At 36.7% G+C, this 23,570-nt stretch overlaps 1 protein-coding gene across 1 annotated transcript; it reads right to left on the bottom strand.

The window, feature by feature from the left end:
• Positions 1-1,645: 1,645 nt before the first annotated feature.
• Positions 1,646-22,187, bottom strand: DTHD1 (death domain containing 1). Its single transcript, XM_040582334.1, has 10 exons — positions 21,911-22,187; positions 18,135-18,936; positions 17,306-17,636; positions 16,446-16,625; positions 15,368-15,609; positions 13,214-13,378; positions 12,347-12,636; positions 10,811-11,055; positions 2,534-2,591; positions 1,646-1,935 (listed from the first exon to the last, which is right to left on the bottom strand). Exons 1-10 carry the CDS (start codon positions 22,185-22,187, stop codon positions 1,646-1,648), a joined length of 2,880 nt encoding a protein of 959 aa, XP_040438268.1.
• Positions 22,188-23,570: the final 1,383 nt, after the last annotated feature.

A 23,570-nucleotide genomic window follows, 5' to 3' on the forward strand; every position in this document is an offset into this window, starting at 1 on the left:
TACAGGTATTATGGTTTTGTTAGACACAGAGGCCATCTTGTGGCAGAATTTTGGTAGTTGTATTTTAAAAAAAAAAGTATTACTTTTAATTTAGATAGAAAAATTAAGTCCAGTTTGTGGCAATATATCCAGTACTATCTGTAGTGCCATCATGCATTGAAGCATGATCATAATATGCATACATTCTGATAGTATCTGCTGAGCCATCATTCCCAAAGAGAAGGCACTGATGACAAAAGATCTGAAGATGTGTTAGAGCACTGTGAAAAGTGTGATAAAGTTTTCCACTAATAAGAAGCCAGTTTACATTCAAAGAACATCTTTATTTATAGAAAAAAAAAATAAAAAAGGAAAGGATGGTTATATCACAGTGAAGTGGTCAAATTCCTCATATATTCTCTTTTACAATTAAAAAAGTATAATCCTACAGAATGAGACATTGCTGACTAGATAATTCAAACTAATCAATGTTATTCCTATTTATATTTTCTTTTGCAAGGCCATTTTCTCAATTTTAGTTGTGATTCAGGAATATTCAAATATATGAAAATAAAATATCCAGACTAACAATATGTATCACAAGTAAGATTTGCCAGGAAGACATACAAGATTTCTAAATAGTCTAGATACTAATAAATTCTAGATTAATAACTTCTAGATTTAGATCAATAATTAAAATTTGTATTATATTATTAAGGGTGTATGTGTGGGTGTGTGTGTGAAAGGGGAAAATAATTGGTTCATTGAATCCAGAAGAATAACAGTAAAAAATAACTATGTACAGGTGGACTTGATGAAAGAGCTTCATCTATTGCACATTGTTGGAGCATGAGGGAAATTGCATGGATGTGACAGCTGCGTAATCACAAATTGATAGTTATGTATGTAAATACCAAGCAGTCAGCTTTCTCCCAGAACTGTGATTCACTAGCTCTTGCCAGCTACTTTGGGCCTTTAACAGAAAAGTCAAAGTTAAGTACTTAGAGAAATTCTGGGTGTGTTGTATGCGGTGAATTGCAATGTAGCAGCAAGTAACAGAAGACTGCAAATTAGCATATTATCTCAGCAGAAACACAGTTATAAAAGTCCAAACCTGCTATTGCTCTGACTTCAAAAAGTTAGGTTGGTCAAACTTGGCATTCTGGAAAGAAACTAATGTTTAGATGTTAAAACACATGGCTAAGGAATGGCACAAATACATCTGGTTTATTATCTGTACCCTCAATATAAGAACTCGGTATAACGAAAAAAATTTCAAAGCAATACATTTTAAAACTTACATGAAGAAATACTCGTTTTTCCAAATTTAATGGTAACCTGAAAAAAACCCATGACCATGATAGATTAAAGTAAGGCAACATAACCTGGTAAATTCTGGAAACAGATTAGATCTTCATATGCAGACCAGTCTATAATTCTTCATACCTGTATTTTCAATGTCTCATTTTTCCACAGAAGAAATGTTTACTTTTACCAAGCAAGGACATTGCTGTTATACTTTGGAGTTGCAAAGTAACACATGAAATAAGCAGGTTTATCTCTGACTGGTATCACTGTCACTTGTGCATCCAAAGATATCACAGAAATATTCACACCTTTCAACAGGAAAGAAGATAAACTGGGCTGTTAGTTGCCAGTGATTCTGTCAAGTGAACACTTTATTTTGCCACTTAAACCTAAGTTCTTCTGAAAGATCACTTCTGCCACTCTTCCGCAAATAGTGAGACAGGAGCTGCTGTTTATCAGCTGACCTTGGAAGGGTCTTTTTCCAGCAGCAGAGCAGCTCATAGATCTGGTGTGTTAAATTATCAGGGCACTTCAGCCTAACAAGCTGAAGTACGCTCCGCCGAACAGGTAAGCACAAAGCAAGCAATGATGTATTATCTTCTGCAAGTTCTTCTGCAAGCCAATATAGCAAGTTGTCCCATATGGCCTCTGAAAGGTAAAAATAAATAAATTAAGAACATTATTCTTCTGCTATGTAATTCTTTCTTTCTTTTGCAAAGCTTTCTAAAGCTGAAGGTTTAGTGAGTGAACACCCCAACTAATTATGTTTTGTTGTTTGTTTGGGTTTTTTTTAACTTTAATGGAAATACCATCTCTTCTTGTTTCTAATTCAATTTTTGGTAACTGCACCACAACATGAAGTCAATTAAGTCAAGAACAGATTCAGCAATAATCTATAACTTTTGGAACTGCATGGGAAAAGCTAGCAATAAAATAAAAGGGTTTGGGCAATTCCTATAACTGATAAATCACTTATACTGAAGCTTTCCAGTATGAACTGAATCTCTTATACAGAAAATTATATGTTGTTCAAGCACCCCACCACCATATTATCTTTATTTGAATTTCCCAGTGAGCAGATCACTTTCTTTTTTCCTTGAATACCTTTTAACACATTAACTACTTTGGTTCTTGAATATGGCATTTAAAAATGTCAGTTACAGCTGAAACGTATCTTGGCATTTAAAAAAAAATAATAGCAAATATAACTATAATTTTTATTTATATTTTAGGTATGTGTTCTTACCTGGTGAATCAGAAGAAATTCTTTTTGTGCTTCTTGGACGGTTGATCAACTTTTCTTGCTATCAAAGATATTGTGTTGAGGAAAGCAAAATTACTAAATGAGTAAGGGATGAGGCATAGGATATGGGAGTGGATTGCAGTAAATCAGCATTTGAGATTGGTTCTTCCTACATAGCAGATTTGTGTCATTATTGAAAACCAATTAACACCATCAGCAGGCATAAATCAGTATACAGTTATTAAAATAATGAAACTAAGTCTCTTTATACCAAATGGATGTTTATTTAATCTTTTATTAAAATGCTTATAATTTATGCAATTTTACAAATGTTTGATCAGTAGCATTATGTCATGACTGGTGTATAAATGTGAGCATACAGAAAATCTGTATGGAATCCCTGTATATGAAGTGGATTCTAATTTTGAATACTGCATTAACTTTGCCTTGCTGTCTCTGTGTTGTTACTATAATTGTGTGCATATCGTACTGTTTCAGGAAAAATGAGACTTTCTAGGTATACAGTAGTTTTTGTTAGGTCTTGAAATCTTACTGTTTATAGCCATAATTATTCATTTTACATATTTCAACTTCTAATTAAAAATCACTAAAGATCAGAATTCAAAAGACAAGCTCCATTAGAAAGTACAGAATTTTTCCTATTTCTTCCTCTAGGCACTGGATTGTTAAATATAATAATCCATATAATATATGGATATATAATATAAATATTCAAAATACTTTGTCCTTTTTCCCTATGACTGAGAAAGAGAAAATTCTTGTGGGCTTTACTGTTGTTTCCTACTCCACATAGAATAAGAAATTACTTCCATAAGCACTGAGCACAAGAAGAGATTAATCTGACATTCAGCAATTCTTTTTGTTAAAAGTTGTAATTGTCCTCTTTTAGTGGCCATGTTACTTTCCTCATGCACATTCATGTTTATGGCTGTTTATGCACAGCTTTCTCTGTGAGGCTTGCTCCAGGTTTATTCACTGAGCTTCTATTTTCCATTTACGAATTAAAAGCATGAAACTCTGACTGGATAAATTATTCTCCTTTTCCTGCTGGGCATAGTTTGCCAGAGCCTTGCTGAGCTTATCTTAAATAGTTTTATAACACAGACTTTATATATTGTTCAGTATTTGGAGTATTTCATATGTACTGAGCTACACATCCAAAAGATCGATATAATCATAACTGTTTCTTATTCACCTGTGAACTGAACACCTTTTCATCAGGCCTGTACATCTTGGTAGAGGGTCTCAGTGTGCACAGGATGCACACACACACTGCTTGGCAGTGCAGAACCATCCTGTGCTCATCTTGAGAGCTGAATGTGCCTCGTCTTAAGTGCTTATGCAGCAATCCTGTCACTGGGCCCGCCCTAGTGTGAAGATAGCATAACACGGCTAAAAAAATCCCTCGAAATAAAGGGAATATAAAGCTTTTCCACAAGGGGGCATTATTTTCCTTCCCAGACAGATTTGTTTGGCTTCGTTTGATTATGCATTTATATTTAAATTTATTTTCATTCATTAATGAGAATTTAGCTCCTCAAAGGTCTGTATGAGATTTTCAAAGTTATTCTAGATGAACTCTATTACCCATGCATTGACTTTAATCTGAACGACTTTATGGTACTTAATGCTAAAATAGTAGTAAAAAATGGTAAGAATTGAAAATGAGTATTGTCTAGAAATAGTGTAATAATATAAAATGCATTAGATCTAAAACATTAAATCGGCCTTGAAATATCAAATATCTCTGGTGAAGCACTAAATTCACCCATGGTTCAGCTACACTGGCGTGTGGTCCTACTGTTCTTGTTCACAGCATAAGTAAAATACTCAGCAGTCAAAGCAGTTTTCTAGTCTGGAAGGTGCTTCAATTAGCCAAGCGACTGACTTTCTGAAGCAGAGGATCACATGCTATTTTGCTGTTAGACAGTCACTAGACATAAAGCTTCAGTAAAATAGTAATTTGATAATGCTTGTATGTATTACAACAATCTCTTTTTGCAAAGCATTCTGATTTCAGGCAGTAATACTGCGGTGCCCTGTCAAATGGACCTCTCAGACATGACCAGACTCTAGTAGCATATCAAACAGGATAGGCAGAAAAGGAGAAATTAACCTTTTAAACTCTTTAACGCAGTTTCATATCAATACAACTGCTTTGAAATCAGTAGAAATATTACTGATACGCACACACATACTTGACATCATAACCTAATTCACTGTATTTAACTTGTGTTGAAAATAACAGATTTGACCAGCCGGTGTTTTCCAATGCTAAGGAAATGAAAATTCCACAAATAGGAATCATTAGTGAAGATCAGCTTACTTCTGTACAAGTCATATTTAAACTAAAACCTGATGTGAAAGGTTACATACAACGTAAACAAACACTGCTTTGACCACTGTCAGAAATATATTTGTAAGAGAGTGGATAACGTGGACACGTACATATAAAAAGTGTTTATAATCTACATTGTTACTGTTTTCTCTCCACAATTCAAGGGAAATTTAGGTGGCAATTTTACAGGAAAAAGTGAAAATGTAGTCAGAATGGTTGCCTTAAAAAGATTCAATGTGTTTTGTCACAGCCAAAACCAGACATTGTGGATTCGTGGATGGTTCTAACTTTACCGGGGGGGGGGGGGGGGGGGGGGGGAAGGCCAAAAAAGCACCAACAATTTTATTTTGCTAAGAAAATTTCTATTGTTACTGGCAACACTGAGTGTCTGACCTCGTGTGTACTAAAACTAATCTGTTAACGTGGTTAAACTAAACAAGATATTTGTTAACTCAACAGCATAGTAGAAATATAAATAGTTGTTTCTGTTCTTGCCCTACATTTACTGCTGTTTTAGAGATTTTATTCCCATATTAAATGCTTCCCCCAGCATACTGGGAGCAACTGAGAAGTCCATCAACAATGCTACAACTTAGAGTCAACTATTAAGACATGAGCATCTTACTGTGATGTAGAGGAATGCAGCTGGGTTAATTAACATTGCTAACATACAGCTGTGGGTTGGCTTCAGGGGTGGCGGGTTGGCCGATGTAGATAAGGTGCAGCTGTGGCTGGTTCTGTTAAAGTGGTTGAGAGCCAATGAAGGAACAGCAGTTGAGGGAGAAACAAAAGAAGAGAGAACACACGCCCTGAATGAGGTGGGATGAGAAGGCAGCAGAGGGACTGGTATGAAGAGTATGCTGGTATGAGATGGTAAAAGACCTTGTTGCAGTTGGCTAGTTTGGAGAGCGCAGTGACAATTGGTGCCCTGTGTGAGGTCCTTCAGATTATGAGACTGAGTGTAACGGGCGGTGACAGCAGTGAGGCTGTGCTGGGGATGTTTGAAACAGTAATGGCAGTGACTCAATGTAGCGGAGACAGGTGGGGATAGCCTGTGATCCAGATCATGTTGGGATAGGTGGGAAGAGCCTGGGGATCTGGATCAGATACCGGGAAAGGTGAGCCTTTGGGGTTAAAAAAAAGAAAGCCTGACTGCTATGGAGTTAAGAGACTGAGGGTAATGGGTGATAGTGGTGGAGTACATGGCCAGACGTGGCAGTAGCCCGCAGTGGTGGTGGGTCCAGAGCGGGTCTGGCCAGACAGTGGCGATGGCCGTGCCAGAGGAAGGCATGGGAGCAGTGCGGTGCAGTGCATGGCTCCCACTGTTGCTGCTGTTGCTCAGCCTGGTGGTATTCTTGCCACTGTTTATGTGCTCATTGAAGGTGTCTCCAGTTGAAGAAGAAATGGGCCACCACAAGGATGTTAAGAAGTTTTTCAGTACACAGAATGACATGTTAGCACTGTATTCTAGATCTGCTGCTGCTGAAAGTTCACTCAGGTTACTGTCCAGTATGACCTGAGAGGTGAAAGGACAAGGCACTATAAGTTCATCACACCCCCCCTCTGAAGAAAACAAAATCCCAGGTGCGAAGAAAGGTGATCAACCTGCAGAAGCTGAAAAGCCCAAGATAAAAGTGAAGAAGGAATTCAGGGACAAGTTGTCCAAACTGTACGAAAAGTTTATTTGTAAAAAGTTTGTGATGGTTGGTAAAAAACATGAGGTATGAAATATTAAAAAGAAAAAAAAAAGGGGGGGGGATTTGTAGAGGAGTTATAGAGGACTGTATGAAAAATTTATTTGTAAAAGGGTTGTAATGACTGTTAAAAACATAAGGTATGGAATCTTAAAAAAAAAAAAAGGAAGTGTAGAGGAATGCAGCTGGGTTAATTAGCATTGATAATATACAACTGGGGGTTGGCTTCAGGGGTGGTGGGTTGGCCAATGTAGATAAGGTGCAGCTGTGGCTGGTTAAGCGGTTGGGAGCCAATGAAGAGAGAGCAGCTGAGGAAGAAGCAGAGGGAAAAAGAAGCAGAAGAAAAGAGAACACATGCCCTGGATGAGGCGAGTTGAGGAGAAGGCAGCAGAGAGACTGATATGAAGAGTATGCTGGTATGATATGGTAAAAAACCTTGTTGCAGCTTGGTAGTTTGGAGAGTGCTGTGACAACTGGAATTCTGCAAGCAGCTGTGTCAGTGTGCACAATACTATAAACAACCCAGAATTATCAATGGGTCAGATATGAATGCTAAGAGTCATGTTTTGATATGCTTGAGAGATTTGTGGCAGCTTAATCATTGTACTGTAGCAGTATACATGTGATAGAAACTAGCAAAATTGAAGGATCATCACTTGAGTGTGTGTCTATGCATGTGAATTTAGTCAGATGTATTTGGTGCTTTGGCAATATATATTAATAGCATCAGCATATGACTAATTATGGACAGTGCCAGTCTCTGTTCATGTTATATGAACACTAACACAAGACTTGTACTTTAATGAAGTGGTAAATAGAAGTTGCGTTTCACAAATGGCTAGTGCAGTTGTATAATTAGGGCAGTAAATGTCTCCCTAACTGTGTTTTGTCACCCAGTTTTAACTATTTCCTTCCATTTCTTTTATTCATTAGAAAGCTCACCTAAATGTGAAAATATATCTGATTCATGTGTATTGACCAAATCATGGATAGTAAAACCAGGATAAAAGTTATATTGATTTTTATTGTCAGTGCTTTCATCACTGTTAATAATTTTAGAACATACAATAAGATACATTAAGTAATTGGAATTTCCATTTCATTGCTCTGTCATTTAATTGCATCTGAATCATTGTGTTTAATAGATGGTTCTGCCTTTCAGTCAATTTCTTTTCTAACTCAAACACATTTTTAACTGCTGCAAATATCCTGGGAAAATGAGTTCATGTTCTGAGTATTTATATGTGTGAAAAGTACGTTATTTTATATTACTGGTTACACCTGCGCTTACCAACATCATTGTTCTTATATCCTGATAAAGGGGATATAACAATCCCTTTTTCAGTTTCTCTATAATATTAATATGTGCATATGATATTTCCACTTCTGTCAGAACTGCCTGAAGCATTATCAATGTACTGTCTCTCCACCTAGAAACCACTATGTGCTTCTGATACCTTTCTTTCCCTTTCTTTCAAATCCTCTTTCTGAGTTCTGTGGCCACAACTGAAGAGTACAGTCATGATGTGAGTGCCTCATAGATATATGGCATAGTCTTGTTTTCAGTTTTCTTCTCTAATAATTTGGAAGTTTCTGCTTATATTTTTATTCTCTGCTGAATGCTCTGGAAGTTTTCAGAAAACAACATAATTAAGATTTTTATTTTTTTTTTGAGTGGCAATAGGCAATTTAGAGTCTATCAGTATAAAATCACTTATTGAACCTAAATTACCTAGTTTATTTTCTAGTTCAATATTCTGTGATTCTTCAGATAGCTTTAGTACTCTGATGACATTTCACTTAATTATTCAAAAATTTCTGATGAATATGTTAAGTGTGGATCTGTGTAGGACTTTGCTAGTAACCATCTTCCTTTGGGAAAACCAGCTGCTTTTTCCTAACTTTCTCTTATCTTTCAGCCAGCAAACAAGCCGAAAAAGAACATTTTTTTTGTTTTTAAAATTTCTGTGAGTTTGTTCAGTATGGAATTCATTATTTACTTGGCTAGAAGAAGGTATGAAGAGCAAAAGAGTGAACAATGTTATTATTTTGTGTTAATGAGTGTTACATATCATTAGATAGTAGTGTAGGTGAAATTCCCTTTTGCCTTGTGTATTTATATACCAATAGTAAGCTATGTTGTATTTAACTTACTAATTAGTCATGAAAGTCTAATAATCAGCGTCATTGCTGTTTTATAATTCTTCACAAAGATTAAAATTGAACTAGCTAAATCATTAATGAATATTTCTTCTCTATTAAAACCCCCTTAATTTAGGTATTATCAATTTTAAATTATTACACTGCATGGAAGGAAGATAAATCATTAAGTAGGGTTCATCAACTATAGCAAAATATAACATTTTGTGTACTAAGAAGACTTGCAACATAGGGGAAGATTTTATTTTGATGCTGTTCTTCATTCTATAGATTAGTATTTCAGTCCATGTTAGAAAATACAAATCACATCATGAAAAAGTTATCAACATGCAAATGTTTTCAAGCATTTTGATTGCTTTTTTTCCTAATATTTGCATTTAATGAAGATTCTGACTCCTTTGAAATGGACCTCCTAAAATATATTTACCAGAAGCAAAAGAAAAATAATTTGCAAGATACTGTGGCACTTCTTTTCTGAAGTGGTACAATAATTCTGTCTCTCTAAGCAGACCTTTTGTGCATCAGACTTAGGTGCTCTATGCTTGAACTGGTTCAGATGAAAGTAGAGCCACTAATCAAAAAATAGATGTAAAGAAAATATTCCCAAAGGCTATCACTATTTGTTCCTAGGGTATGATTTGATTTCTAATTTACCAGCAATAATCATGTTATATAGCTCTTTCGTTTATTTCCATTTTCATGAGTAGGCTGGGTGCTATTGTGTACCCACATATAATATATATCCTCACACACTTATACAGACTTCCCAGACTTCAAGATCTCAGCCTCACTGAAAAAAGAGGGAACGTGGCCTTAAATTTAGTAGAAGAAAAGGGGTAGTCAGAAATTTATGTCCTGAAAAGTCTGAATAGAACATTTAAGGACTAACATGTATAGTAATAGACCGTATATACCAACCCAAATCTAAGACACTTGATAAGTACCTTTGTGGTTTAATACAAACGTAGTTCAATCATTTAAGTCTTATTCTTCTTATGAGTAAGATTAAATCAAGTGGAACAACAGGATGGAAGCTAGGAAGGTGGATGGAAGAGGACTAGCTGATGCCTAGGGTATGCTGCAGATTTTTTTATATATATTTTTTAAAATCATCTCACTGGACCTCAAGAGTTTGTATTTCCCTCTCTGTGAATACTGCACTTGGAATGCTCACCCTGTGGAAAAGCAAAGTGTTTGAAAGCATGTGATTTTAAAAAAAAACCCTTATATTTTATGCAGAGATTGTCACCGAAAGAAATATCCTCTTAAGATCTGCAGTTGTTACTTATTCTTAATTTTTACTTGGGAGAATGGAGATGAGAGAGAAATCAAGAGGTATGCTTATGAAATAAAAGATGTATTTGCAGGTGACAGCTTAAGGAAGAGTGAAGTCAATTAAAATCAAAAAGAGAGAGATGCTACTGCTTGTCACTGGAGATTTAGACCAAGAGTTACGGTACATATTTTGATATTAAAATGTATGTAAATTTGATAGCAGTAGTCTAGTGGCAGAATTCTGTACAACATAGGGGGCTGATACCTAGGCAACTTTGAAAAGATTACAATGAGATTTCATTGCAGGAATATTAAAGATTAATTTATGCAGCAATGGCTTTCACCAGAGATGGAGATAAATGCCCATGTGGCTGTATTGTGGAGCCTTATCAGGCATAATAGGAGAATCAAGTGATAGGAGAAAGAAAAGTTACATGAACCATCTAACGCTTTTACATTTTGCAATTCTGCATTCCCAAGACAACGATACAGGAAATATACACCTTGTGAAACTTAAGTCATAATTTCTTAGGGCCATACTATTTAGGGAGAGCAAAAGGATGAAAAACTTCTGCTAAACATTTATTTTCCATCCTCATGCTTGATGAGGGTCCCTCCCACCTGCTAAGAGAAATTCTGAGATGTTTGTACATTGCTGATGGACCAGAACTGCTCCATCAGAGATCCGTGTGTATCTGTAAGACCTAAATCATACCAAAATCCTCTTGCCTAATAAATATGTGGTAAGGGAAAAAGGAAAAGATCTCTAACATTATCAAGTGAGAAACCCACCTTTGGTAATGTTAGTGCTAATTTACACAGTGGAGATTGGTGTCGATATTCACCATATAGCAATGGCTGTTCCCATTTCTTGGTTATCATCTCTCTGGTAATTTTATAAAACACTGCTGTTCCTTTGTAATGAGGTGAACTGTGGTTACCGAATTCATCCACTTCTTTAATTTGAAGCTCCAGCCTGGGTTTTCTTTGTGAATGAAAAATTAGCCTGTAGACTTTTCCAAAATCTTTTCCATTCTCTGGAGTCCATAAAAAAAAATTTAAAAATTACACAGTATTTAGATGTGTGCATTTAAAGCAATTCATTAGGGTGAGTCAAATAGTTATTCACATAATTCAGCTGTTCTTTATCACTGTTATTATTTTACATTGAACATCTGATGTTCAAATATTCCTGCCAGTCTGCTTCAGTAGTTCAAATGTCTTTATAATTTCATGATTTTTCTAAGCCCCTGAATTGTTGGCATAAGGAATAAGCAGTGAAGGCTGTGCTACAAGTTGAAAAGTAAGGAACACTGAAGGGAATGAAGTATGTAACACAGAGAAATAAAAATAAAATGGTGTTGTGAATAGAATTATAAGTATATGCTTTCTGGTTATTCAGGGTGGATATGTGTCTATCTGTAACAACAAAATTAATTGAGGCAGAGATTTACGTGCAACTTTAGGAGTTGTAGTTCCGTTTTAATTGATACATCTATATATGCTACCTTTGCATATATGAGCAGGCATTCCTTGGGGGCTGGAGACTTCTCTTTTTGAAGAATAATCCTTTCTTTAGGGTAAATGAAATTTTCAGTTGGAGACTTTATGTAAAAAATGTTCAGAGAGCCAAATATATACTTACATGTTCTTTCCAAAACTGACAGAATAGTCTATACATAATTTTGGGTGAAAGTGTTTTTGAGGCTTCTTACCTCTTTTCTCTTTAAGCAAATCCCTGAATGGCGGCACCCACTGCATGGAATTTTTGAGGCTGCTGATTGAAACAGCAGAACAACTCTATCATCACCTCAATTCATAGTACAACTCACAAAAAGAAACATTTTGCCCTGGATTTCAATGTTTGATCTTCCTCACCTTAAGTGAAATTGCACAGATAAAATATCAGAGTGTTTCTTTTTTGTCTGGAATCTTTTTAATTGCTATCAAATGTTCTTTATGTTAAAAAGCCATTGACGGAAACCTGCCCTTTTGAAATAAGAGATAAAATATCAGCTGTTTCTGAGGACCAAGTTTCACAGAATGGCAGAGGTTGGAAGAGATCTCTGAAGATCATCTTGTTGAACCCCCTTGTTCAAAGCAGGGTCACCTAAAGCAGGTTGCTCGGGATCTTGTTAAACTAGTACATTTTATTTTTCAGTTGTAGCAGTTTCCCATGTAGTTCTATGCGCTTATTTACAAGAAATAAAACACTGAAATAACTAAATGTGCTGTGATCAACCACAATCTACTTATGTTCCCATACAGTATTTCTGAATAGCTGAGGTAATTGTTAGTGTTCACCCCCCTGCATGAATTATTGCTTACCTGAAGCAAAAATATTTCCTCTAAATCTAAAATGAACCTGCTCTCCTTCTCTTAATGGGAACTGCTGCGTAGGTTCTGGGGGACCAAAGTAGCCCTCCTCATGGAGTTTTTGAAGTTCACCGGCCAGTTCTTTGGATGCAGATAGCAAAACTACTATTTTGTATGGGTTTTCTCTTTTCCGATACAGTATCACATTAGCCATTGTGCTACAAAGACCTTTTTCTAGAGCCTGAGCAAAGAGGAGAAGATATGTGTTTTCCAAGAGGAGCGAAAGGCGAATGACCACAAAGCTGTATTAAAAAAATTAAAAAGCAAGAAAATAAATAGCTCTATCTGAAATAATTTTATCAACTGCTAACAGTTTATTATGCAAAATAATACAGGGCTCAGTCTCCAACAGACCTTTTGCTACCTCCTTTTTATTCTCATTTCCGAGATATGAAAGGATGGAAATTTGCCTGTTTCTGTAATGTAGAGTATATTGACTCTCTATCAATTAATTCAAATAACATGAATTTTAGATGAGAGTAAAGGAATATTTCCTAGTAAGTTCCAAAAAATATTATGGTTTTGTAGTTAGCTAAATCACATTTTCAAATTAAGATTGATATCTGCATTTCGTCTTTCAGGTTTGGTATATATTACATTGTGTACAGTCTATAGGAAAAGATATTTAAACAAATTTATATTTTCTGTAGTTAAGAGTAATAACTAAATAAACTTATACTGCAAAGTGGAAGAAAGAGATGCTGGCAAGCTAATAATTAATAGTGGATGATGTCTTAACTCTACTGATTTCCATTGATCCATATTCTTGGAAGTAAATATTTTAGTAAATAAAATTGTATTAAATTATTTATACGTTACCTTTCTAAATGCTCATTTAGTTCAAATGATACGAGCCCATTCCGTGCATTCTGGACAATAACATCATCGAACACCTTCCACCCCTCTTCTTTGTTTCTGTGACCTAATAATTTCAAAGTATCACTGGGATTCTCTCCATTTTTTCTCACAGAAGCACCCACAGCCCTGGAAAGCCAAGGAATTACAGGAAAAAATATAATGAAAAATAGATCCCTCAGAAAGAGTTAACTTTTATTTGTAGCTCTGCTTTCCCTTCTGCTTTTCTTGATGACTACGTGTGTTTTTCCCACCTTGCTGAAAAATCTGCATCTGGAACTGTAAAGTGATGCAATTGCTAAGAGTGATCTGCCTCTGCCCCACAACTCCCCAATCCTCTACAAAGAGGGAAGAAAGGAAAAAAGACAGGTTTCTTTCTAAATGAACCTAGCTTAATCTATTATGTACGGTAATTATTATGGATTGGTTTTGAGCCATTCATCAAGATTTAGATTCTTTAGAAGTAGGTATTGGGGAGGAAGAACACCAACCCACCTTTTCTTCCAGAAGTAAATATTGTTCAATGATCCCAAAGGATTTTAGAAAATAAGACGTGACTGCTATCCACTATATCTTTCAAGAGAGAAAATAAAAGAATCTTCTCTTCAAATCAGGTGATTACTTTGATATCACACTCAGAATCAAGCAACTATGGCATGACATGCTCTGGCTAATTTATCCTAATAAATGAAACATGAAGTGTTTTTTTACAGAAGTCCATAGCTCTTACACACACCTCTCAGTTTTTTTTAAAACTGGATGTGAATAACTCATTCACCTCAAGCATACACCCTATGTACGATCAAAAAATGAAAATACTTCAGACAGGACAGCCTAAGCTTTTCTCAAGCATACAGCATCAGCCTATGCAAAGAGGAAAATATTGACATCATTTCTAAGGAATTTGTATAGAAATAAGCAATAGAGTGATGGTCTTTTCATGAATGTGCTTTGATTGTGAATCTGAAGTGCCTTTTAGACTGGCATTAAGAACAGACAGATGCTGCAAGGGTGCTGCCATGCTATTAAATGCTTCTGGTGCAGGAGATGAAATCTGAATCTCCTATAGACTAACGTGGGCAACCTTCCCAAACCTGAAGTTTGTGATTAAGATGGATGTCTAGTCTAAGAGACCAGCCTGAACGTGGAGCTCTTAAAAGCATAATCTGAGAAGTTTTTCAGAAATGGAAGGCTAGAACATTGTCTGCCTTCTCCATCTGTACTGTGCTTATTTCCAAAAAAAATCATAATCTTGGCATATAGATGAATTTTGAAAAAGGTAAATGTTTAGCACAGTAGGATTAAGCTAAGTCTTTAATGATGTAAAGCAGAGGCACCACAGAGCTGTTCCCTACCAAGAAATCCCACTAAGCCTCCCTGAACCTGGAGTTGCCCATGGTAGCAGAACTGGAATGACAACAATCAAATGGTAAGTTCAGATCGTTGTTTTTCCTGCACGAGATGGTAAAAATATCTTTAATTTTGCTGACTTTCAAAACAGATGAGGTCAGCTTTGGCCTTTTTTTCCACCAAAATTTTTAGAAGTCCCCATGTTTTAACACTTTTAAAAACAAAAGGCCTAAGATTTAGAAACTTTGTAGTGAGTGGTTTGGGAAAATCTGGGACTTTATCTAATGCAGCAGTTACCACAAAACTGACCTACTCCAAGCCATTGTGCCATTGTTTTGATTCAGGTAGCCATTAGAATGTGTAGAAGTAGAGATCAGAAAATTCAAAGGCCAGGGTAGCCAAACCACCGACTTGTAAAATGATCACAGCAGCTTTGAGACATGATTATTCTCAGTGTTCAGTGTTTGGTTCTGGTGAAAGTGGCCGAATGTTTCTTGCTGAAGAAAATACAGTCATTTTTCATCCTGGCTCCTGCTAGAAATAGTGGTCAGCATATTTGAAGACTATACATCAAATGCTATGTGAATTTCTTGGTGAAGCTGTAGCATGAGAATTGTGCAGATTTGCTCTACTGTTTCTAACACTGTTTCTTAAGTATAGCAGACTATTAAGGAACTAATGTATTTTTAATACAAAAAAATTTAATCAGAAGTTGGTAAAATTAATTAATTTTGATGTTTTGAAAATTTGTAGTGAAATTGTTCTTACCGAGGATGGCATACTGTAGCAACCCGTTTTACTGTGGCACTAATGGCTCTTGCATGTTCTGTCTCATCTTGCCTCTTTTTTTCTGGGTTTGGAGGACAGGGTAGAGTAATAGTGACAGATCTGTTGAACGGTTGGGCTGAAGGATGCTGGACATAAACCAGTGCACTAGTGGATACCACTGAGTGGTACATATCGTATCTTGCTTTCAATGCTGAAACCAATGATGGTTCAACTGGCTGAATCTAAATATGGAAAGCAATTGTTCAATAGTTTTTAAATTAATAAATCTTTTCATACATGCTTGTTCTTTTACAACTTGATTTCTCTTTTGGAATTGGATCAGACTATCACAGAAGCATTAAGCCCCTCTCTGTAACCCAAGGAACAACCCTACAAAAGTATCAACACTTTATACAATGCATAACCAAGTGCTTTAGAGTCATCAAAAACTGGAACCTTTGCTGACTTAAAAATTTTGATTGTTTTGTTCCTGCTTGGAGTTCAAGTTTTGAAACTCCTGGGCTTCCTCAGATTTTGATAATTTTCTAAGATTTTTTGAATCTGTATTTTTTTTCACTGTTAATTTTACCTTCTCCGTACCTTAGAATCGATGTTTTTGTGGAGTAAGGGAGAAACACAGTATAACTGAAGAAAATTTTGAAATTATTCTCAGCCTAAGATTAAGAGGTGACAAAACCTTCTGTTGCACCGCCTAGTACCAATAATGAAGGTCAGGTGAGAAAAATTGCTCCATTAGCTTGAACACTGGGCCAAGCAGTTGAAGTCTGGCGTTGATGCTTATGTCATTATTGAAAACAACTATATTTTCTGAAGTGTATCAAAGAAAGGTAGGTGGTTTTTCTTTTGAGGTAGAGATGTTGTTGACTACTGATGATATTATGTGGTTTAAACAAAGCTGGCAGGAAACCATTTGCTGTGTGCACAGGATGTGGAGCTGCAACCACTTTTCATAGACTGAATAATGGAACAGGTTGCCCTTTAACATTATTGGCATTCTTGCTTCAGAACTGATCAGATAACAGACTTATGGAACAAGTATTGCATGTTTCAAGCTCACCTTTAACTGCATGGGTGCTGGAGAACTGAATGTTTCTGGATGGTAACAGAAAGAGATTCTACAATCCATGCTCAGCTTTTGTGAAAGTCCTACCTTTGGAACAGTAAATGTTTCTTTCTTTAAGCATGACAACACAGAAAAAACACCCAGCTGATAAATTTTCACTTCCGCAAATGTTTCCTGTGTAAAGTAAATGTGGAGTTAGAGTACACTGGAGGAAAAGGAAGCTGTGTTCCACAGCAGATAAACATTTTGAGAAGACAACAGTATTCACAGAGTAAGGTGTGAAATGAAAATAAACTTAATATTATTGCCACTTGGGTGCCCAGGTATCTGATGATCTCTAGTTATCATATGATGTCATTAATATTCCAGGGTATGACTGGGATAAAATGAAACAAGCTCGTAAACCGGGTGATGAATCTGTCCCAATGCAATTCTGCATTTGAAAAAAGAACCATCCTATGTTTCTTTGAGATGGAGTTTGGACTCATACATGCAGAATTTTGTTACTTCCCTGTGATCTGAATGCAAAATAATTCCCCTTAAGTTTTTACTTTTAACAAATACTGAATCATATTATACTTAATTGAAAAAGTCATGAATCATTACTCAGTCATTAGTATTGTGGGATCAAGAACTAGCCTTAATATTACAAGTGGAAAAAAAACCCCAACCTTGTTAAATACTAGGTTTCAAAGATAATTAGTTCTTGAGAAACTAGGAACGAAAGCTCAGTTTAACCCCATGTAGTGGGCAATATGGCTTAATAATGACAACTTCACTTGTCTAACTCCACAGAGGCTTAAATGGGAACCTGGAATGATGTTTTTACAATGTGTAGATGAGAGGTTACCAACCTTATGTTTTCCTTGGTATCCCTCCAAAGAAATAGGAGTTAAGTAGTGTGATTGAAAGTTCACATCAGTCAACTTCACCATAATCTCCCGATAACTTCCTCTGAAGCATGAAGTAAATGGGATTGCAATGTTGATAGGGAAAGGGATTGTTTTCTCATAATCAGAGCATTCAATACTGATGACATTGCTGACCAGCTCCTCAGAATCATCCACCACCAAGGAACTAGTGTCATTGACTATCTTACACTTCAGATTCTCCAGAGCAGTTGATGGGGCTTTAATAAAACAAGCTACTTCACATTTACTTTTACCACTCTCTTCCACTAGAAATCTGCAGAAGAAGAATATAAAATATTATTCTTTGTATTTTGGGTGGGGTTGCATCTTGTATTTTTAATTAAATACTTTACTATAGTGATGTGCTACACTAGCATAAGCATATCATTCATAAAAATATATGTTTATGAATAGATGGGAAAATCATGAAAATGCTTATGTTGAGCTTGTTTCAGAACAGCTTACAAATTATTATAAAACTGACTAATTGGGGTAATTTCCTACTGATTTCCAACTGTTTGGGAGTTACTGACTTTACTGGGTGTGACTCAGTCCCTCACTGTCAAAAAAAATGCAATCAAATAGAAAGTTACAGTTTACTTTAGACCAAATGGAAGATCTTCATTGCATGCTTAAGTTGTAAACTGCTATCAAGTGCATGACCAGCAGCTGTTCAATACATGCATATTGAGTTTCTGGGCCACAGATGTTGGTAAGTGTGCTAATAAGCAATATTTATGTACATCTGTTTCTGAAAAGAATACATGCTTACTCTTTGCTCATCCACTGCCTAGATTTCCGTACTTCTGAATCATTCATAGAAAGATTCACAACAGTAAGATCACATGTTTGTTCTGAAGCTGTGAAGGTAATTAGGTCATTCCTACAAATCTCATGATTTGTTTCCATTTTACTGCCTTCCATTTGCTTTGTGAGTCTACGTTCTTCACTTTTGACCTGTTCTGAAGAGTCTTTGACTACTGACTTTTTTTCCTGTTCAAGAGGTTTTGTGACAGCTCTGTCATAAATGTCTTCCGCTGTCCCAGATAGAATGCCTTCCCCGCTGCTCGTATGAGCATCTTGAAAAGCCAGTTCTGGCGACTTTTCAGTAACGGAGCTACCTCCATGACGTTTATCCTTTCCACTGCACTCTTTTTTCTCTGTAACAGAGCTCATTAGTAGTCTGTGTTCACTGTGTTCTTTTTTCATTGGAGGTTCACTGCCAATGTCCTGTTCTTGAGCAGATATATTTTCAACTAATGATGCAACAATGTCTTTTACCACTGTTACAATTTCACTTGGCTGGATTTGATTAATATTTTGATTTTCCGTCTTGTTCAAGGAAGGAGTTCTTTGGCGTTGCTGACTGGGACTAGAAGATGTTTGCACAGAGTCTGTTGCTTCGTCAGAACAATGCACTGTTTCTCTAGAAGCATTTTGAGCAGTCTGGATCTGAGAATCATCTTCTCTGCAGTGAGCAGCATAAAGTTTATTTTCTGCCACTTGAAGATGTGAGACTGTATTGATCAAATAAGCCTTCACTTCCTGCAGATAATCTACAATTCCATTGTACTCTAAGGCAAAAAAATAGGTAAACAATTGAATTTTGCTAAGCAAGCTAGCCAAAAATGTGAAAGCTCTTACACACGTACCTAATGAATTCTGCCTCATTCTGTAGTGCAATTCAATACATGAAGCACAATTTATTTCCTGGCTTTCATTTAGTGTTTTTGCATTTATTGCTATTCAATTTGAGTCAATTTCTGAAGAACTGAATTGAATGACAAGTATTTTTGTGTACTTGTCCAAGTACAACTGTGTATTTGTCAAAGTACTATTGTGGCAACTTTAATGACCACCTTTCTAATGATCAGACACCAGCTAAATGCTTAATGACAATCAATCTAAAGCATGAAATTTGGAAATGATAGTCAAATCCATTTAGGAAGAGCTTAAAAATTAAACAATAATTATATATATTTCCTAAAATTGAATGCTACAAGATTCTAACACATGGATGTCTTAACAAAGCTGTCATGCATGGGCTCAATATTAAACATGCTCAGCAGCTTTGAATTTTTGCTACAGAGAATTGAGGATAATATCAAAACACCAGCACATATATAATACTGAAGTTCAGCAGTTTGTATCTGTACCTATTATAGGAATGGTGGAAGTTGCTTGCGCATATAACTGAAAACACTTGGTGAAGAATGATGCACAAAAAGCACACAATCACTATGTGCCATTCATGTAAGGTTTTATCTTTAACCTATTTTGTGATCCCTCATTTTTTTTTATCTAACACCTTTCTTAGGAATCCTTCCAGATACTACCTTCAAGGATTTCAGATGCATCACTTTCAGCTCTCCCCTCACCATACACTGTCAATCTCTGAAACTGGACCCATGTCTTCGTTAGTTATGTATATTCCAAACCCCTTGGAAAATTGCTTTTTTATTTCTGTTTGCTGCATGAGATCCAGGAAAGCTTTGTTTTGCAGGCTAAATCCAGTGAGGGTCAATAGAAATAAGAAAATTGCACAGAAGGAAAACACAGTATACTGTTTCATCAATGTGTCATGTTATACGATCTGGACAGGCCCTTCACTTTTATCCCTATTTGCAACTGATTAATCTAAACCTACAAAGAGTACAGTTCAGAATAAAGGTTGGGGGTTTTTTTTTTGGTTGAATTTAGTCTAAAAATTATTCCTTTGTAATAAATTCCCAGTTCCCAAATGGCTTGTTATTGGATTTTGACTACGTTTGTGGGGGGAGCAATCACATTTTTAAAATATTTTTCCACTGGTAGTTCAAAAAACAATGTAAGTTTATTCTAAGGTACTGCTGTTTTGCCAGGGACACTTTTGCAATAGTGAGAAGAACTTCTAAATAGCTTAACAGGACTGAGAAATATGAAACAAAAGGACTGGAAATGACATAGGTTCATTTGCATAAGAGGTTGTAAAAGACCACTTCCCAGCTTCACTATAAAGCAACGTTCAAGCTTCGGCAAAACTACCAAAATTAACCTGTTTCCTCCCTGAATTTTGCATTCTCTGGAAAAAAAAAAAAAAAAAAAAAAGAAACAAAAAAAAAACCCCAAAACCAATCATACAGCTCTTTAAGCTTCCCTAAAATCAAATTTGAAGACAATGGGGTCATTCAGAACAATGGCCTTTTCCTGCACTGTGAATGTGACTTTTCTAATACTGCAGTGCTTAAAGCCAAGCAAAGACATGGCCTTGTAACTTCACACTACCCAAGAAAAGAGACTTTTTGCATTCTGTTACAAGGTTAACCTCAAAATAAGCCTTCTTTTAAGTTACCACCACCACCACCATCTCTTTTCTAACACTTTGCTTTCTGTACTAAGATGGCAGCAGTCTTTATCACTTTTATTGTCATCTTTTTAACTATGTTGTTACTTGTAGAGGCCTGTAGACTCGATATGGGTCTGCTGGGAGGGTGCTGGCACAGGGGGCTGCAGGGGCAGGCTCCGTGGCACATGCCCACGCTGCACACAGCTGGTTCCAGCCAGCTCCGCAATGGTCCTACTGCCTGCAGGACTGACTTGAGCCTGTCAGCAAAGCTGGTGCTGCCTCTGTGAGCAGATAGTTAAGAAAGGGAAAGAATACCGAAGAACAGTGAGGACTGAGGGAAAAAGTGCGAGAAACAGCCCTGTGAACACCCAAAGTCAGAGGAGAAGAAAGGGGAGGTGCTCCAGGCATGGAGCAGAGGTTCCCTTGCAGCCCACAGAGACCAGGCTGGAGCAGGTATCTGCTCTGCAGCCTGTGGAGACCCTCACTGGAGCAGGCAGGCATTCCCTGAAGGAACTGCAGCTCGTGGAGAGCCCAGCTTTTCCTGACAGGAACTGTGGGAAGGATCCACAGTGCTGCATGAAACAGTGTGAGGAGTGAGTGGCAGAGCAGAGCTGTTAGGGATTGATTGACTGCTGCCCCATTTCCCTGCTAGAGGAGGTAGGAACGAAGGAACAAAGGTGAGCCTGGAAAAAAAGGAGGGGTGGGGGAAAGGTGGGGTTTGATTTTTTTCCTTTTGTTTTTTACTATCCAGATCTATTTCAATTGGAAAGAAATGAAATTATTTTTTTTTTCCTAAGTCAAGTCTATTTTGTCCATGATGGTAATGGTAAGTTATTTTCCTGTATTTATATTGACCCATGAGGTTTCCCATCTTATTTTCTCCACCTGTCCTGTTGAGGAAGGGGAGTAAGTTGCTGGGTGGGCATCTAGTGTCTAGCCAAGATAAACCCACTGAAGTATAATATACATAAAACTTTGAAAAAATCCTTTTTGTTAATTTTTTTTTCCTCACATCATAAGAATTATGAGTCTCATATTGAACCTTATGTAATAGACTAAAAAACAGTGTGATATTCTCAAAATATGAATTTGGTTTAACAAATTACCAAGTACTGAAATACTAAAAAATCAAAAGTAAGGTCCCCCAGTATGATCACACAGTAGAACTTAGCATCCAGTATACCCAGTCCATTCTGCTTACAGGTAAGTCCCTCCATACTTGCCTGGACTTGCAGTCAATTCCTTGTATTTGTCGTGCAAAGCACTCAGCAACTGCCAGGTGTCTTGAATACTTGCCGTAACATTCTCCAGATGCTGGCTGAGAGATCTACTCAGCTGTTTTGTTAAAGACATCAGTCTAAGTGCGTACTCCATGATACCTTCATTATCCAGATCACTTTTCAGAAGCACATCTCTTACTAGCGAGTTCAGTTGCCAATTTTTTTCCAGGAGCTGGCCTGATTTGTCTGCAGTTGTAATCTTACCTTCAGCCATTTCCATGCTATGTTCAGAATATACTACTATAATTTCTTTTCTGCTCAAACACTTCCACACAGTGTTGTCCTTGGTAGAGACTACTACACCATTTAGTTTTTGTAGCCAAAGAGCATTTTAAAAAGTACCGTATTCCATACACTGACAAATCAAAGTCTAGCCCAGAAACTGAGTTGATGTTGACTATTAAAAAGTTACTAGGTGACAGAGAGGAGTGGCTCTCCTGTAGCTACAGGCAAGGATTGCCAAGAGATGCCTCTGCACACCATGTACCTTTAAGGGAGGTTATGTAAATCTGTTGCGTAGCAGTGACTTAGGAGCTCTGAGCTTCACTTCAGTGGCTGTAAATGATCAGCACCCATGAACTCAAGCTTAATTGTGAATTCATAATTACATAGTCACCAACAACGAGGAAATGGTTTCACTGCAAGCTAGCATTAAATGCTGTAGGTCACTCGACGCCGTTTTCTGACAACCGTATTTCATTTCTTGTAAAAATATGTGAAATAGGTGGGACAGGTCCAAGATGCTGTGCAGTCTAGGTGATGTACTTGAGCTATACGTAGGTTTCAGCAAGACAAGAATTGACAAATGTAATTCTGTGATTAGCAAAAATAGTTATTAGCAATAGACATCTGAGGAAACTTGCAGTGTTTTCCAGGGTGTGTTTATATAATGGGAAGAAACTTAAACAAAAAATAGTAACAGCTAAAACTTCAAATAGCTAATGACTGAAATTTTGTTTGATGTTTTGGAAATTGAAAAGCAAACATGAGAAAAACATAAGCTTACTACATTTAACTGTGGCATCAAGAATTGACTATATGTGGTTCACAGGCAAAAAGCACTGTGCTCAGGAGTAGCCCTGTGAAAACAGCACTGCTTTCGCAAGGGCTCACAGCTATGTTCTCCTGGAGGCAGCTTGGGAGGAAGCAGGGCCAGTGCCTGACAGGGCTCCTGTGCTGTTCTTGTCTTCAGAGGGTGACATTTGAGTGCTGATACCTCAGTGATATTATTTGTGATGATTTGCATTTCACCCAGCAAGTTCAGGGAAAAAAGTCTCACTACAACAGCGATGAAAACAAGTGGGGGAACATCACTGATATTCTCTTTGCACTGTGCCATGCTAGCAGGGGAAGACAGGCCTGCAACCCTCATCAGCACAGTTCAGTACTGGGCTAAATCTGAAGTGTCACATACAGCAAGATATTTTATAGTTTAAGAAATGTACAACACAAATCGTTGGTACAGTGGCTTTCCTACTAAATATTCCTTTTTATGACCCATTATAACTATAATTAATGCAGCTTTAAATAGCAATTAAAATGGCACTGTGATACAAAAGCACACTGAAAATTGCATCTAAGCTTTGCAAGAATTAATAAGGTA

This window comes from Falco naumanni, chromosome 1 (genome assembly GCF_017639655.2).
Source record: "Falco naumanni isolate bFalNau1 chromosome 1, bFalNau1.pat, whole genome shotgun sequence".
NCBI lineage: Eukaryota > Metazoa > Chordata > Aves > Falconiformes > Falconidae > Falco > Falco naumanni.